The 18,124-nt window shown below is 43.3% G+C and overlaps 1 protein-coding gene across 4 annotated transcripts in view; it reads right to left on the reverse strand.

Annotated features, from left to right (window-relative positions):
- The window catches only part of LOC137372060 (neurabin-1-like), a 169,742-nt gene that overhangs the window by 68,160 nt on the left and 83,458 nt on the right, over positions 1 to 18,124 (reverse strand). For all 4 annotated transcript variants that reach the window (XM_068035419.1, XM_068035418.1, XM_068035417.1 and 1 more), the window contains exons 10-13: positions 17,268 to 17,364; positions 17,024 to 17,171; positions 6,599 to 6,649; positions 5,112 to 5,263 (exon numbers count right to left, since the gene is read on the reverse strand). In XM_068035419.1, coding sequence (XP_067891520.1) covers positions 5,112 to 5,263; positions 6,599 to 6,649; positions 17,024 to 17,171; positions 17,268 to 17,364 — 448 coding nt within the window. The remainder of the gene's footprint in view (positions 1 to 5,111; positions 5,264 to 6,598; positions 6,650 to 17,023; positions 17,172 to 17,267; positions 17,365 to 18,124) is intronic.

Consider the following 18,124-nt stretch of genomic DNA (forward strand, 5'->3'; position numbering starts at 1 on the left):
TGCGTGGGTTTTCGCCAGGTGCTCCGGTTTCCTCCCACATCCAAAGACTTGCAGGTGATGGGTAAATTGGCTGTTGTAAATTGCCCCTAGTGTAGGGAGGTGATAGGGAATATGGGATTACTGTAGGGTTAGTATAAATGGGTGGTGTTGGTCGGCACAGACTCGGTGGGCCGAAGGGCCTGTTTCAGTGCTGTATCTCTAAGTAAAATAAATAAATAAAATAAATAATAATGGGGTATGAAGTAATGGCACAAGCTTTTAGAAATTCAGGCCAATTGGGAATTTTAACTTTTAAGAACATTTAATTATAAAAGTTTTCCAGATACGGAAATGATATAGGTAATAAGATTGTTCCTAATAGTTTTGAGAAGGAAAGTACAGGATATGGCTATAGTTCCTTCCGGTTTTTGTTCATGATATAGAATCAGAGAAACATAGAAAACGTTTCGGGTGCCGAAACGATAACTCTGCTTCTCTTTCCACAGATGCTGCCAGACCTGCTGAGTGGTTCCAGCATTTCTTGTTTTTATTTCAGATTTCCAGCATCTGCAGTATTTTGCTTTTAAGAAACACTGGAGGATGTTTAACCTGTGGTGTCATTAGAATCGCTGAACAATGAACTTGTTTAAAAACGGAATTAATGTATTTGTGGAGGTGGAGAATTAACACTGTGAAAGATTTAGGAAGACAAGTTGGCAAAATGGGCACTGTTTATCAGATGCAATTCAATGTAGATGTATGTGATGTACTGTATTTTGGAGAAAAAAACCTCAAGAAATGTGAGTAGATATTTAATGGAAAAAGACACTGGAGGGCATGAATGAAAATGGATGCCTTGTTGTTCAAATATATAATCCCATGGAAGAATTAATAGATAAATCCATTAAAAAGACCAATACAATCCTGGGTTTAATACTAGGGGCATGGAGGACAGCAATAAAGTAATAATTGAGAATTTACAAAATAATTGGTTAGGCCACAGTTAAGCAGCCAGTTTTAGTGTCAATTACAGAATAGACATCAAAGCTAAGGAAAGTGTAGATTCACCAGGATGATACTAGGAATGAGCAATTAGGAGAGAATTGAGACACGAGGACTATTTTCACCACAGCAGAGAATGCTGATGAGATTTAATGGGGTTTTTTTTTAAATTATGAAGGATTTTGATCAATTGAATAGGGGAAGGACTACTTCCTCTGTTTGGAGAAGCAGTAAAGAGGGGACATCAATTTAAAAATTCAACAGTGAATAGAGAAGATAGGAGAAATTACTTTACAGAGCTTTGTTGAAATATAGAATACTTTGCCACAGGGAGTGGTAGAGGAAAAAGGGGAGGCAATGGTTTCGTTTAGTTTAGTTTAGAGATACAGCACTGAAACAGGCCCTTCGGCCCACCGAGTCTGTGCCGACCATCAACCACCCATTTATACTAATCCTACTCTAATTCCATATTCCTACCACATCCCCACCTGTCCCTATATTTCCCTACCACCTACCTATACTAGGGGCAATTTATAATGGCCAATTTACCTATCAACCTGCAAGTCTTTGGCATGTGGGAGGAAACCGGAGCACCCGGAGGAAACCCACGCAGACACAGGGAGAACTTGCAAACTCCACACAGGCAGTATCCAGAATTGAACCCGGGTCGCTGGAGCTGTGAGGCTGTGGTGCTAACCACTGCGCCACTGTGATGTCACTAAACTAGTAACCCAGATCCCAAGCTAATGCTCCGAGGACATGGGTTCGAATCCCACCATGGCAGATGGTGGAATTTGAGTTCAATTAATAATTCTGGAATTTAAAAGGTAGTTTAGTGGTGACCATTGTCAATTGTTATAAAAACCCATCTGGCTCAGTAATGCCCTTTATTTAGGGAAGAAATCTGCCATCCTTACCTGGTCAAGCCTACGTGTGACTCCAGACCCACAGCAATGCGGTCGACTCTTAAATGCCCTCTGCAATTACCTAGCAAACAACTCAGTTATATCAAACCACTACAAAGTAGAAAAGGAATGAAACCAGACGGACCACTCAGTATCAACTTAGGCACTGAAAACGGCAACGGCAAGCAGCCCTGTTGATTCTGTAAAGTCCTCCTTACTAACATCTGGGGGCTTGTGCCAAAATTGGGAGAGATGTCCCACAGACTAGTCAAGCAATAGTCTGACATAGTCATACTCACAGAATCATATCTTACAATGTCCCAGACAACACCATCACCATTCCTCGGTATGTCCTGTCCCACCGCAGGACAGACCAGGTTTGGTCCCCCAACTTGACTTTGAGGTAGCAGCACAGTCAGGAGCGAGTTGCCCTGGGAGTCCTCAACATTAACTCTGGGCCCCATGAAGTGTCACGGCATCAGGACAAACATGGGAAAGGAAACCTCCTGCTGATTACCATCTACCACCCTGCCTCAGCTGATGAATCAGTGCTTTTCCATGTTGAACACCAATTGGAAGACGCACTGAGGGTGGCAAGGGCACAAAATGTACTCTGGGTGGGGGATTTCAATGTCCATCACCAAGATTGGCTTGGTAGCACCACTGCTGACCGAGTCTTAAAGGACATAGCTGCTAGACTGCGTCAGCGGTAGGTGGTGAGGGAACCAACAAGCAGGAAAAACCTAGTTGACCTCGTTCTTACCAATCTACCTGTCACAGATGCATCTGTTCATGACAGTACTGGTAGGTGTGACCAACGCAAAACTGGACATCCATGAGGCGCTGTGAGCCATCAGCAGCAGCAAAATTGTATTCAACCACAATCTGTAACCTCATGACCCAGCATATCGCCACTCTACTATTACCATCAAGTTGGGGGACCAAACCTGGTTCAAAGAAGAGTGAAGGGCATGACAGGAGCAGCACCAGGCATTCCTAAAAATCAGGTGTCAGCCTGGTGAAGCTACAACACAGGACTACATGCGATTGACAGGGCTAAGCGATCCCACAACCAACTGATCAGATCTAAGCTTTGCAGTCCTGCCACATCCAGTCGTGAATGGTGGTGGACAATTAAAAACTGACAGGAGGAGGAGGCTGCACAAACATCCCCATCCTCAATGATGGGCGGAACAAACACATCAGTGCAAATGTAAAAGCTGAAGCATTAGCATCCATCTTCAGCCAGAAGTGCTGAGTGGATGATCCATCTCGGCCTCCTCCTGAGGTCCCCAGCATCACAGATGCTTGTCTTCAGCCAATCTGATTCACTCCACGTGATATCAAGAAATGGCTGAAGGCATTGGATATTGCAAAGGCTATGGGCCGGGACAACATTCCAGCAATAGTACTGAAGACTTGTGCTCCAGAACATGCCACACCCCCAGCCAAGCAGTTCCAGTACAGCTACAACACTGGCAATGTGGTAAATTGCTCACATATGTCCTGTGCACAAAAAGCAGGACAAATTCAACCCGGTCAATTACCGCCCCATCAGCCTACTCCCGATCATCAGCAAAGTGATGAAAGGGTGTCATCGACAGTGCTATCAAGTGGCACTTGCTCAGCAATAACCTGATCACTGATGCTCTGTTTGGGTTCTGCCAGGGCCACTCAGTTCCTCGTCACATTACAGCCTTGGTCCAAACATGGACAAAAGAGCTTAACTCCTGAGGTGAGGTGAGAGTGACTGCCCTTGACATCAAGGCAGCATTTGACAGAGTATGGCATCAAGGAGCCCTTGCAAAACTGGTGTCAATGGGAAACAGAGGGAAAACTCTCTGCTGGTTGGAGTCATATCGAGCACAAAGGAAGATGGTTGTGGTTGTTGGAGGCTAATCATCTCAGTCCCAGGGCATTATTGCAGGAGTTCCTCAGGGTAGTGTTCTAGGCCCAACCATCTTCAGCTGCTTCATCAATAACCTTCTCTCTATCATAAGGTCAGAAGTAGGGACGTTCGCTGATGATCGTACAATGTTCAGCACCATTTGTGACTCCTCAGATACTGAAGCTGTCCGTGTAGAAATGCAGCAAGACCTGGACAACATCCAGGCTTGGGCTTATAAGTGACATGTTACATTTGCGCCACACAAGTGCCTGGCAATAAACATCTCCAACAAGAGAGCATCTAACCATCTCCCCTTGATGTTCAGTGGCATTACCATTGTTGAATCCCCCACTATCAACATCCTGGGGGTTACCATTGACCAGAAACTGAACTGGACCAGCCACATAAATGCTATGGCTACAAGTGCAGGTCAGAGGCTGGGAATTCTGCGGCAAGTAACTCACCTCCTGACTCCCCAATGCCTGTCCACCATCTACAAGGCACAAGTCAGGAGTGTGATGGAATACTCTCCACTTGCCTGGATGGGTGCAGCTCCAACAACACTCAAAAAGCTCAACACCATCCAGGACAAAGCAGCCCGCTTGATTGGCACCCCATCCACCACCTTCAACATTTACTCCCTCCAACGACACACAGTGGCAGCAGTGTGTACCATCTACAAGATGCACTGCAGCAACTCACCAAGGCTTCTTCGACAGCACCTTCCAAACCCATGACCTCTACGACCTAGAAGGACAAGGGCAGCAGATGCATGGGAACACCACCATCTGCACGTTTCTCTCCAAGCTGCACACCATCCTGACTTGGAACTATACACCATCGCTGGATCAAAATCCTGGAACTCCTTTCCAAACAACAGTTAGTATACCTGCACCCCAAGGACTGCAGTGGTTCAAGAAGGCAGCTCACCACCACCTTCTCAAGGGCAATTAGGAATGGGCATTAAATGCTGCCATAGCCAGTGAAGCCCAGGTCCCTGAACAAATAATAAAATTGCATTTTCTAAAACAAAACTGGATAGATGTTTGAAGCACAGAAAAATATATGGCTATAGGGAAAGAACAGGACTCTGGGAATTGTTTTGAACTGCCGCAGCAAAGAAATTATAGGGACAATAGGCCAAACGGCCTTTTTTCTGTGTGGCAAACTTCTAAGGTTGCAAATTAACTCAAATAATACATTTTTAGTACTAAATTCCCAAGTTGTTTTGTTATCTACTTTGTTTAATTCCGATTACTGCATAATTAGTTTAGTGCAAAAATGACTAAATTAATTAGAAATGATGTCAAAAATATCTAAAATGATATTGTTTTTACCTGTATACTTTCACCATCATCACCAGTTCCAAAAGAATCCTTTAGCTTGAATCTAGATGGAGGCTGTCTTTTAACTTTCAAAGCAAGCTGGGCTCTTGCTTTGTGCGAACTTGTATCTAATCGCTTAGTTTCTGGAACAGCCACATCAAAATCTGAAATTCGCAATTTTAGAAGTCAGTAAAACATCTAATTTTTGGACAGGACATTCTAGAGTTAAACCCAAAGAAAAGAAAAATCGAGCTCATTGTGCCAGCATGCATCAAAGTTGGGTTATGGGTTCAACCCTGACTCCAATTCCAGTGAAGCACCCCCACCTGTCCTTACTCTCCCTTAGCCCCTCACTCTTCCCTCCTGACCCCAGGCCCTTTTCTCACCCCCTCACCCTGGCATCTGCCTCTTTTCCTGATTTTGTTTAATTATCTCCCCACATTCATCCTGCATGACTGTGAAGTGCCCATGGTCTTGGCTACCCAGGCAGGATTTTGCTGCAGGCTTCAGGACCCCAACGCGGGACGAATTTGGGATCCCAAGCCCACACTTGCTGGCAGCAAGATTGCCTCAGCGATCTTCCCACAGGCATCCTAATCGGCAGCCTCCATGCTCGCTGATCAATTAAGGACGGCAGGTGGGCTCTCGATGCTGCCAGCCTAAGCACAGGGCCAGCAGCTCTGGAGCCTCGCCAGTCCCACCGGGAGAAGTGGGCACTGCTGAAGCAGGTAGGAGACCATGAGGGTGCCTCAAGATGGAGTTGCCATTGGAGGTGTGAAAATAATTATTTCGGTGGGGGGAGGCAGAAAGCCTTGAATCCCTCCACTTGGATTGTTGGGATCACAGGGGTGGCTTTTCATGCTCGTAATCCGCTTTTTGGGGGGATAGCGCCTCTGGCTCCAACAGCCCGCTGGGACTGCTGCAGGGAGGCCACCTCCATTAAGCGGTCTTACAGTGCTATTTTAGAATCACAAATTATGTATCCCTGGATAATATAGTACAGACCAAAGTGACCATGAGACACATTTCCCAATACCACAAATATCTTTGGTCCCCTTAATTCCATGCCTCCCCACCCCTTTCACCCAATGTCCCTACATTTATCCCATGGGCAAAATCATAGCAAACACTTGCCTTGGGGAGAGAAAGAATAATTTAGCATCATTCATGGTGTGAAATTCATCTATTAGCTGGGGTAGCTTTCAATCCCATTTGTGGTCTCTGAATCCCCCTCTCTAACAAAATAATACTGCTTTCTCCTACACTTGCTGCCACAAAACACGTTAGGAAGGTCAAGAGGAAAACTCCAATATACAATGGGTAAGCTAATGAGGGCTGATCAGTGGTTAAACATTAAACAGTCCAACACAATTTAAGCTTACTTTAACACGCAGACGTAGAAATGCATTTAACCTTTGCGGTGCTCTCAAACTTCATCATTTTAATTTATGAGAATCTTTTTAACTTGTTAAACTGTTTATCATAGTGCACTAACTTACCACAGACTTTGGAAGTGTTGCTATATTCACATTCCACAGCAGCTTTTGGAGCTTTGCAAAAAAGAGAAAAAACATATTTTAATGGTGACATGTTTAATAGTTAGAAATACTACTAAGCAAAATCTTTAGTTATAGAAAAAATAACTTGGAGTGGATGAAACAAGAAGTTACCGCATATCCGTTCATCTACGGGTTCTTCCTCCGGGATGATTCAAACTAAAGACACAAAAAGAGCCATTCTCGAAGGATCCTTTGCCATATAAGTTTGAGTGGTCTCAAAGAAGTGCCTAAGCACAGATCCCGAAGCACAAAACACACAATTTGGCTATCATACCTGACAGATGTGAAAAGTGAAAGACATATTGTTGTGATAGGCTACCCTGCATTTGGCTATTTTGTACTTGATTGGGAATTCTAGATGCAAACTCTTGATACCAAAAGTTGAAAGGGTATTCCATCCCCAATACTGCTTGTTGAGCACAAGTAGTCAAAAAAAATACACATTTTAAAAAAGGGTGGGTGGGTTTAGAAATGAACCTCTTCTTCACATTATATCCTGCACTTTACTGGGGATGGGCAGAAATAAAAATAAAGGCATTTTACAGACATTCTTACATATTATACAAGGAATTTCTACACTCTGGAGCATCAATTTGTTCTTCCCAACACTAGGGTAAATTAGTCTCACTCCTCAGTCACAAGTCCAAGCAGCTGGTCTTCCAAGAAAGACTAAAGAAAGACTTGGGATTTATCATAGAATGGCTGCAGCACAGAATTAGGCCCTTCGTGTCTGTGCTGGTTCTCTGAAAGAGCAATTCACCTAGTGCCAATCCCCCACCCTCTCCCTGTAGTCCTGAAGATTCTTCTTTTTCAGAGAACAATCCAAGTCCCTCTTGAATGCCTTGATTGATGCCTCCACCACAATCTCAGGCATTGCATTCCAGATCCTACCCACTCACTGCGTGAAAAGGTTTTTCATTGCCTCTTTTGTCAATTACCTTAATTCTGTGTCCACTTGTTCTCGATCATTCCACAAATGGGAACAGTTTATCCCTATCTACTCTGTCCAGACCTCTCATGATTTTGAATACCTCTCTCCTCTCAACCTTCTCTTATCCAGGGAAAACAGTCCCGCCTTCTCCAACCTATCTACATAACTGGTTCCAGGGATGAGGAACTTCATTCTTGTAAATCTTTTCTGCATCCTCTCTAAATATTTCACATCCTTCCTAAAGTGTGGCGCCCAGAACTGGACGCAATGCTCCAGTTTTATACAAGTTTAACAGAACTTCCTTGCTTTTGCACTCTATGCCCTTATTGTTAAAGCCTGGAATGTTGTATGCTTTATTAACTGCTCTCTCAACTTGTCCTGCCATCTTCAACGGTTCGTGCACATATATACCCAGGTCCTTCTGCAACTGCACCCCCTTTAGAATTGCACCCTTTATTTTATATTGACTTTCCGCATTCTAGTGAAATGAATCACTTCACACTTCTCTGCATTAAATTGCATCTGCCACTTGCCTGCCCATTCCACCAACCTGTCCATGGCCTTTTGAAGTTCTACACTATCCTACTCACAGTTTACAATATTTCCCAGTTTTGTAACGTCCACAAATTTTGAAATTGTGCCCTGAACACTAAGATCTAGGTTATTACTATACATCAGGAAGGGCAGGGATCCTAACACTGACCCCTGGGGAACTCCACTATAAACCTTCCTCCAGTCCGAAAAACCACCACCACTACTCTCTGTTTCCTGTCACTCAACCAATTTCGTATCCATGTTGCCACTGTCCCTTTTATTCCATGAGCTGTAACTTTACTCACAAGTCTCATGTGTAACACCTGATAAAATGCCTTTTGGAAGTCCATGTACCCCACATCAACCACAATACCCTTATCAGCCCTCTCTGTTACCTTATCAAAATACTCAAGCAAGTTAGTTAAACATGATTTGCCCTTAACAAATCCATGCTGGCTTTCCTTAATTTACCCGCATTTGTCAAAGTGACTATTAATTTTGTCGCAAATTATCATTTCTAGAAGCTTCCCCACCTCCAAGCAGAACAACCCCAGCTTCTCCAGTCTCTCCTCATAACTGAAGTCCCTCATCCCTAGCACCATTCTTGTAAATCTCTTATGCACCCTCTCGAAGGTCTTGATATCCTTCCAAAAATGTACAGCCCAGAACTGAACACATTACCCCAGCTGAGGCCTAACCAGTGCTTTATAAAGGTTTAGCAGAACTTCCTTGTTTTTGCGCCCTATGCCTCTATTCGTAAGGCTGATGTCCTTTTGTTTAAAAGTTTTCTCAAGTTATCCTGCTGATTCATCATATACACTGAAACTAAAGCTTTGATTGTTCAGTGCTATAAAAAGAACTGGAAAATTAAGATAGAAACAGGGTCATTAAGGGATGCACAATGAAAATTAGGGATGGACAATAACTGCTAGCTTTGCCAACAATGTCCACATCTCATGAATGAATAAAAAAAGATAAATTCACAGGTAATGAAAATTAAATGACAGAAACATTTAAGTGTTACTTTGCTTCAATTTTTAACAAGGTAAAAACATGGTGACATAACATCAGGAGAGAAGAGCAAAAAGGACATTTGAGATGGATAATTAATAGCCTCAACAAAACAGAGCATAAAACCCTGGGGCCAGACTGATTGTTATTTCTGTGTATATAGAATACTAGCTTGATACAGTCAGTGAGATATGACAAATCTCTCTCAGCATCCGCACAATAAAAAAGGTTTTTGAGCTCCAATTAATGAGAAGCGGAATAAAAATTCAGGATCACAATCTCTTGTTCTAAATAAAACTGTGATTAAAATCAGTGTCAGAAAAAGTATCCAACAGTCAGTGCGGCAAATTATTTAAATTTAATCCACCACACACTGGAACTGGAGTAGTGGCATTAACAGTTTAACTGATACTCTCACAGCTCCATACACACGTGTGCCAATTTCCAGGGTGTTACAGAAGATACGAGCAGAGGGAACAACAGTGATTCTGGTAATTCCTTACTATACTTGTAACCTATAGTTCTTGGTCCTCCTGGCATTCAAGAGTGCCTGATCTCGTTACTTTGCACAACAATCTCCTCTTTTACTATTCAGTCAAATTTTTCACCCCCGCCCAGCAGACTTATAGAATCATAGATTGGTTACAGCACAGAAATATACAATTCAAACCACTAATGTGCCGGCTCTCTGCAACAGCAATTTAGATAGTCCCACTACCCAGCCTTTTCCCCATAGCTCTGCAAATGTTCTCTTCTGTTGCCCATCCAATTCCCTTTTGAAAGCTACGATTGAATCTGCCTCCACCAGATCACAACCACTTGCTGCGTAAAAAAAGTTTGTCCACATGCCATCATTGGATCTTTTGCCAATCACCTTAAATCTGTGCCCTCTGGTTCTCGACCCTTCCATCAATGGGAACAATTTCTCACTATTTACTCTGTCTCAATCCCTCATGATTTGAAATACCTCTACTAAATCTCCTCTCAATCTTCTCTTCTCCAAGGAGAACAATCCCAGCTTCTCCAATCTATCCATGTAACTGAAATCCCATATCCTGGAACTATTCCAGTAAATTTTTTCTATACCCTCTTGAAAGCCTTCACATCTTTCCTTCAGTGCAATGCCCAGATTTGGACACAGTACTTAAGTTGAGGCCGAACCAGTGTTTTATAAAGGTTCAATATAACTTCCTTGCTTTTGTACTCTATGCCTGGTTAAAAAGCCCAGGATCCTGTATGCATTTTTAACCACTTTCTCAACCTATCCTGCCACCTTCCAGTGATTTGTGCACATATACCTCTGGTCTCTCTGCTCCTGCGCCCCTTTTAGAACTGCATCCTTTATTTTATAATGTCTTTCCTCATTCTTCCTACCAAAATTTATCACTTCACACTTCTCTGCATTAAATTTCATCTGCCACATGTCTGCCCATTCCACCAGCCTATGTCCTCACAATTCACAATACTTCCAAGTTTGTCAGCTGTAAATTTTGAAATTGTGCCCTGTACACCCAAGTCTAAGTTGTTAATATATCAAGAAAGACAGTGGCTGAATTTTACAAACCCCCGACATCAGGGGTCATGGCAGGGGATGGGGGAGGGGCCGGAAAATACCTCCAGGAGGAGTCCGCCACGGGCCTTGACGCTGGAAAGCCCCAGCCCGATATTTCCAGCAGCAAGGCCACGTGGCGGCCTCCCCTCCCCCCAGCTCAGCAACGCAAGCCAAATTTACATATTTAAATAAATGTATTTGCTCAATTACATTACCTAACTGCTCCCCCCGTCTGTTCCGGGCGATATTGATGTCGGTGGCCGGCACGCCCATACCTTCGGATCCCTGTCCAGGGATCTGAGGCAGGACACTGATGGGGAGGAGGAAGCAGGTAGGTTTTTCACTATTGTGAGGGGGGGGAGCGGTCAGGTGCACAAGTTAAGTATTTTTTTTTGGGGGGGGGGGAGAGGAAGAGGGCAAGGAATTAAGTCTATGGTTGTTGGGGGGCAGGGTTGCACAGGGGCAAGATCAAGTCATTTAATTGTTAATAAACCATTTCCCTTTAAATATAATGATAGGGCTCGAAGCCCTTTAAAAATGGTGTCAGCGCCTGCGCAAAACCTGCTGACACCATTGCCAGTGACGGACCACCCGCCACAATTTAAATGAGCTGCCGCAGTTAATATTGCAGCGGCTCAGCGAAGCACGGGCCGCCATTGTTTACAACCAGTGATCCTAATACAGACCCCTGGGGAAGTCCACGGTATACGTTCCTCCGAAACAAAATACAAAAATTGACTTTGGATTCAGAGTTTGGCTACCTTCTCTAGAAGAAAGGCTTACAAACTCCCAAAGCAGCTATAAAATAAAGCATAATGTTTAATGTGAACAGCTTTTATTTATTGATAATACGAGCAACATCTTGCTGACCAATGGCTGAAATCCAGCTCCAATGTCCATCTGTCAGTAAGCCTCATGTTTGTTTGGTATCTGACTAGATCTACTCTTGTACCAAACTAGAATCTCAATTTGGGCCCCATACAAATCTCTGCACAAGGAAAGGCCTGGCTCCAATTTTTTTTTAGACTATCCGAGACTCTCCAACCAGCGGAAATAGTTTCTCTTCATCTACCTATCTGTTCTTAACATATGGAAAACTTCGATGAAATCAAACCTTCAGCTGGCTTCTAGATTGCAGGGAATACAACCACAGTTTGAGCAATCTCTGCTCATAATTTTATCCTTGTAGTCCGGCCGTCATTCTGGTAAATCTGCACTGCCCTCCCGCCAAAAGCAATATATCCTTTGTCATGCCCAAGAACTGCTCACAGTACTCCAGGTGTGGTCTAACTAGGACTTTGTATAACTAAAGCACAACTTCTACCCTCTTGCATTCTTTTCTAGATATAAAGGCCAGCATTCCACTAGCCTTTTTGATTATTTTCTGTACCTATTCAATACATTTCATGATCTGTGTACCTGGACCCCAAGCCTCCAGTGTTGCTAGCTTTTCACCATTTACAAAGTACTGTATTCTATCCATTTTGGACTCTTAATTAGATGACCTCATGTTTTCCTGTATTGAAATTCATTTGCCAGTTTTGGCCATTGTATAACCTATTAATATCGCTTTGAAATTTTATGCTCCCATCTACACTGCTTGCAATGCTGCCCACATGTCATCGACAAACTTCAATCTGTGGCTTTCCATCCCAAATACGTTAATATGGTCAGAAGTGGAGATGTTCACTGATGACTGCACAATGTTCAGCACCATTTGTGACTCCTCAGATACCAAAGCAGTTCATGTAGACAATATCCAGGCTTGGCTTGTAAGTGGCAAAGAACATTTGTGCCACACAAGTGCCAGGCAATGACCATCTCCAACAAGAAAGAATCTAACTATGTCCCCTTGACATTCAATGGCATTATCATCACTGAATCACTCACTATCAACATCCTAGGGGCTATCACTGAACAGAAACTGAACTGTAGTAGCCATATAAATAATGTAGCTACAAGAGCAGGTCAGAGGCTAGAAATTCTGCAGCGAGTAACTCACCTCCTGACTCCCCAAAGCCTGTCCACCATCTACAAGGCACAAGTCAGGAGTGTGATGGAATACTCGCCACTTGCCTGGATGGGTGCGGCTCCAAAACATTCAAGAAGCTCGACACCATCCAGGACAAAGCAGTCCACTTGATTGGCACCCCATCCACAAACATTCACCCCCTCCACCACCAACGCACAGTGACAGCAGTGTGTACCATCTACAAGATGCACTGCAGCAAAGCACCAAAGATCCTTAGACAACACCTTCCAAACCCGCAACCTCTACCAACTCGAAGGACAAGGCAGCAAATGCATGGGAAAACACCACCACTTGCAAGTCCCCCTCCAAGTCACACACCATCCTGACTTGGAACTATATCGCCGTTCCTTCACTGCCACTGGGTCAAAATCCTGGAATTCCCTTCCTAACAGCACTGTGGATGTACCTACCTCACATAGACTGCAGTGGTTCAAAAAGGCAGCTCACCACCACATTCTCAAGGGCAATTAGGGATGGGCAATAAATGCTGGCCTAGCCAGCGATGCCCACATCCCATGAATGAATTAAAAAAATACAGTGAACAGTTGAAGACCCAACAGAGACACCACTAATCAACTCCCGCCAATTAGAATACCTGCCCATTATCCCTACTCTCGGTCTCCAGCCACTCAGCCAATTTCCTAACCAGGTCACTCATTTGCCTCCAATTCCATGAGCTTTGGCCTTAGCTAACAGTTTCTTATGAAGGACTTTATCAAATGCCTTCTGGAAGTCCATATAAACATGGCTACATTTGCTCACAAAGCAACCACTAGGTGGCACAGGACTGAAATGTCATTGTCTCAATGTTTGCCAGTAATGAAGATGGCACTGCTCAATTTGACACAATAGAACAAATTGAAACCAAACCCCCTCACCCCTACGTGGCCATGATCGCTGCCTCCACGCCAACCCCTCAACAGTATCCCGCTCCATCCCGTGATCGCCGCATTCAGTTTCCCGCTCACTCCCGCGGATTCATAGTAGCAAGCCAGCAAATGTTCGGATGCACTGATGACGTCGGCAATCGCTCTGCGAGTGATCTGTGTTATCAGGAGATACTCTGTATAATTAACATCCATGGACATTCTCCTACGCACTACTTTAGTCACCACACTGAAAAATTTAGTCAGGTTCATCAGACATGACGTACCATTTACAAATCTATGCTGACTCTCTCTTTGAAAATTTCTGTTGATAAGTGTTCAGTCACCCTATCCTTAATTATAGGCTCTAGTAATTTCCCAACAGTTGTTAGGCTAACTGGTCTATAATTCCCTAGTTTCCCTCTGTCACCTGTCTTCAATTACGGAGTGAGACAGGCAATTTTCCAATCTAAAGGAACAGTTTCCAAATCGAGAGAACTATAGAAGATTATAGTTAGGGCATCTACAAACTTCTCACCTACTTCCTTTAAACCTCTAAAATGGAAACTATCTGGTCCTGGGGTTTTGTCGCTCTTTAGTGCCACTATTTGCTTAGTTAGTGTTAATTTGCTTACGTTAAATTTTGATCAGTCTCGGTCCCCGATTCAATACAAAAGTTCCTTGGCATGTCTTCCTCTACTGCAAATACTGACGCAAAGTAACTATTCAACATGTCCACTATTTCCTCATTCTCATTTACAGTATCACCTTTTATCAGCTTTCAACGGCCCTTCATTGCTCACGACCATCCTCTTTTTTTAAGGTGATTAGCAGAAGAACCAGAGGTGACATAGGGCAGCATTTTTTTTTTTAAGCACAGTGACTTGTTCGGATCTGGAATGCAATGCCTGAAAAGATAGTAGAAGCAGATGCAATACTAACATTGAAGAGAGATTGGGATAAATTCTTGGAGAAAAAAGTTACAGGGCTTTGGGGAAAGAACAGGTGAATGTGACTAGTTAGGTAGCTCTACCAAAGAGCTGGCACAGGCAGATGGGCTAAATGGACTCCTCCTGTGCTGCATCATTCTGTGATCAAAAGTAGCAACGCAGGTTAAGAAAATAATAAAAAGTGCAATCAAGGCACTACGGTTGATTTCTAGACGAACAGTATTACCATTGCTGAATCCCCCATCAACATCTTAGGGGTTACCATTGACTAGAAACTTAACTGAAGTACTTTTGAAGTATAGTCACTGTTGTAATGCATAAAACGTAGCAACCAATTGGCACACAACACACTGTGATGAAGAGCAATGTGATAAAGACCAGATAACCTGTTTTTGAGGTGTTGATTGAGGGATAAATATTGGCCAGGACATCGGGACTAACTCCCCTACTCTTTTTCAAAACTGTGGCTACAAGAGCAGGTCAGAGGCTGGGAATTGTACAGCAAGTAACTCACCTATCTGGCCACCATCTACAAGGCACAAGTCAGGAGTGTGATGGAACACTCTCCACTTGTCTGGATGAGTGCAGCTCCAACACTACAAGCAGCTTGACACCATCCAGGACAAATCAGCCCACTTGATTACACCCCATCCACCACCTTAAACATTCACTCCCTGCACCCACAATGCACTTTGGCTGCAGTATGTACCATCTACAGCACCTTCTAAACCAGTGACCTCTACTGCCTAGGAGGACACAGGCAGCAGACACATGGGAACACCACCACCTGCAAGTTTCCTCCTAGTTACATGCCATCCTGACTTAGAACTATACTGTTGTTCCCTCACTGTCGCTGGTTCAAAATCCTGGAACTCTCGAACAGCACTGTGGGTGCACCTACACCACACGGACTATACTGGTTCAAGGCGGCGGCTCACCACCATCTTCTCAAAGGCAATTAAGAAAGGACAATAAATGCTGTCCTTGCCAGCAACTCTCTCATCCCATGAACGAATAAAAAAAGAATGCGAAGAAAATTGCTCCCACTTGTGAGGAAGTCCAAAACAGGGTGCCATGCTGATGAGCTAGGTCACGAATAAATCCAATATAGAATTCGGAAGAAATTTCTGCCCTCAGAGTGGGGAGAATGTGGAACTTACTACCACATGGAATGGTTGAGGCAATTAGCATCAATGCAGTTAAAGGGAAGCTAGATAATACAGGGGGGAGAAAGGATATGTTCAAAGAGTGAGACGAAGTAAGGCGAGAGGAGGCAGGTGTGAAGTATAAACACCAGCATAGACCTGTTGGGCTGAATGGCCTGCTCCTCTGCTGTAAAATTCTATGCAAACTCTTCCAATAATAATGGCAGTTCTTTATCTTGCATGGCTTAAAGCGAGTCACCGAGTTGTAGCTTATCGCAAGAATTTTGGCATCAGCAGAAGACACAGAGGGATTTTTGAAAAATCATTCCACTGGTTCTAGTTGCCCAATGGGCATCCTTGAGATAAATATCCATAGATAGTATCTGCAATCCTATGATGAGAGCCTGAATAAATTGTGCCTATGTTTTCTGAAGTTTAAAAGAATGAGAAGTGATCTCATTAAAATATACATGATCCTGAAGGGACTTGACAGGGTAGACACAGAAATTGTTTCCCCTGGCTGAGGAAACTAGAACACAGTGGAACAGTCTCAGGAGAAGGGATCAATCATTTAGGACTGAGATGAGAAGAAATTTCGTCAATCAGTGGGTTGTGAATCTTTGGAATGGTCTACACCAGAGGGTTGTGGATGCTCCATCATTGAGTATATTTAAGGCTGAGAGAGACAGATTTTGGGTGTCTCAGGGAATTAAGGGATGTGGGGAGCAGACAGGAAAGTGGAGTTGAAGCAGATCATCAGCCATGATCATACTGAATGGTAGATTAGGCTTGAGCGGCCGCACGGTCTACTCGTGCTTATTTATGTTCTTACGCATTCTGAATTATCTGAATGATCTACATAATTTTATCAAACATTATTTAGTCTCAGCAGCCACGAAAGACATGAAATTTGGCAAAGCTGTCCTCACTGCTGGAGCTCATTTCCACACAAGGATCACTCCTTCACATCCTCCTTATTACTTACTTCAGCAATGTGTGGAGATTATGCACACTGCAGAGCAGTCTTCATTCGCAGTCTACAAACTATGCTCCCAATCAGCTATTCCTTCAGGCCTTGCAGAAGGTACAGTTCAGCTAATTTATGTTTTGAGATATTTTTGGATGAAATGAACTGACGCTGCACAACATCAAGAAGGGCCCCATACATGCTGCATGGGAACACGAAGCTTCACATAGTGACATGTGATATAACATTTCAGAAATAAGGCCGTCCTTTATGCAATTTTATCGCAGCAAAAAAATGCATCCCATTCATGTGGTCTATGGAGAGAATGAAAGCAACTCTACAAAATCTCTTTACCCCTTTTATGCATGATGACTTACTTTGGTTTGCATCATCCTCCTCTTTATTGTGAGTATCTTCAAGCTGCTCTCGACTCCTAAACACCAGTTTTGCTTCGTGCAGTTCATTGTTACTGTGCGATGGAGGCATCTGTCCAGTGTAATGCAGTTCATTTTTCAATTCTAGTATCTGAAGAATACACATGCATATGCTCAGTTATTATTTCTTTCATATATTAATGTACACTGTACACAAAGAACAACTTAAATTCAATGCAGTTTCAACCTGATCGTGTAATGCTTTCAGCTGTTTTGCATGTTCTTGTTCTTGATCTTCCAAAACTTTTCTGTGATCCTCTTCCTTTTTAATAAATTCAATCTCTCTAAAATAAAAAAGTAAATTCAGATAATTATCGCAGTACTAATTTTACAACTATGGCAAAAAATGAATTCATAGAGTTGTGTCTTTTCATTGCACAAAGTACAACACAGGGATTTAATTGTTTCCTTAGCCCTACAAAAGAAAATTAATTGCAAACACAGAATATGTATCTAACCTTACATTTTACATTATTCGCCACTGACTGGTTACCCTTTAGAATCATACAATCATAGAAAGTGTATGGCACAGAAAGAGGCCACTTGACCCATCGCATCTGCGCCGGTCGAAAAACAAGCCACCTAGCCTAATCCCACTTGCCAGCATTTGATCCGTAGCCCTGCAGGTTACAGCTCGAGGTGCATATCCAGACGCCTTTTAAATGAGTTGAGGTTTTCTGTCTCGACTACCCTTACAGACAGCAAGTTCCAGACCACTACCACCCTCAGTGAAAATTTTTTTCCTCATTTCCCCTCTAATTTTTCTACCAATCACTTTAAATCCATGCCTAGTCACCTGACCCCTCTGCTAAGGTAAACAGGCCCTTCACATCCACTCTATCCAGGCCCCTCACAATTCTGTACATTTCAAATCAAATCTCCCTTCAGCCTTCTCTGTCCAAGGAGAACCCCAGCCTATCCAATCTTTCCTCACAAATGCATTTTTCCAGTCCTGGCAACATCCTTGTAAATCTCCTCTGTACCCTCTCGAGTGCAATTACATCCTTTCTGTAATGAGGCGACCAGAACTGCACACAGTACTCA

The sequence above is a fragment of the Heterodontus francisci genome, chromosome 7 (genome assembly GCF_036365525.1).
Source record: "Heterodontus francisci isolate sHetFra1 chromosome 7, sHetFra1.hap1, whole genome shotgun sequence".
Taxonomy (NCBI): Eukaryota; Metazoa; Chordata; class Chondrichthyes; order Heterodontiformes; family Heterodontidae; genus Heterodontus; species Heterodontus francisci.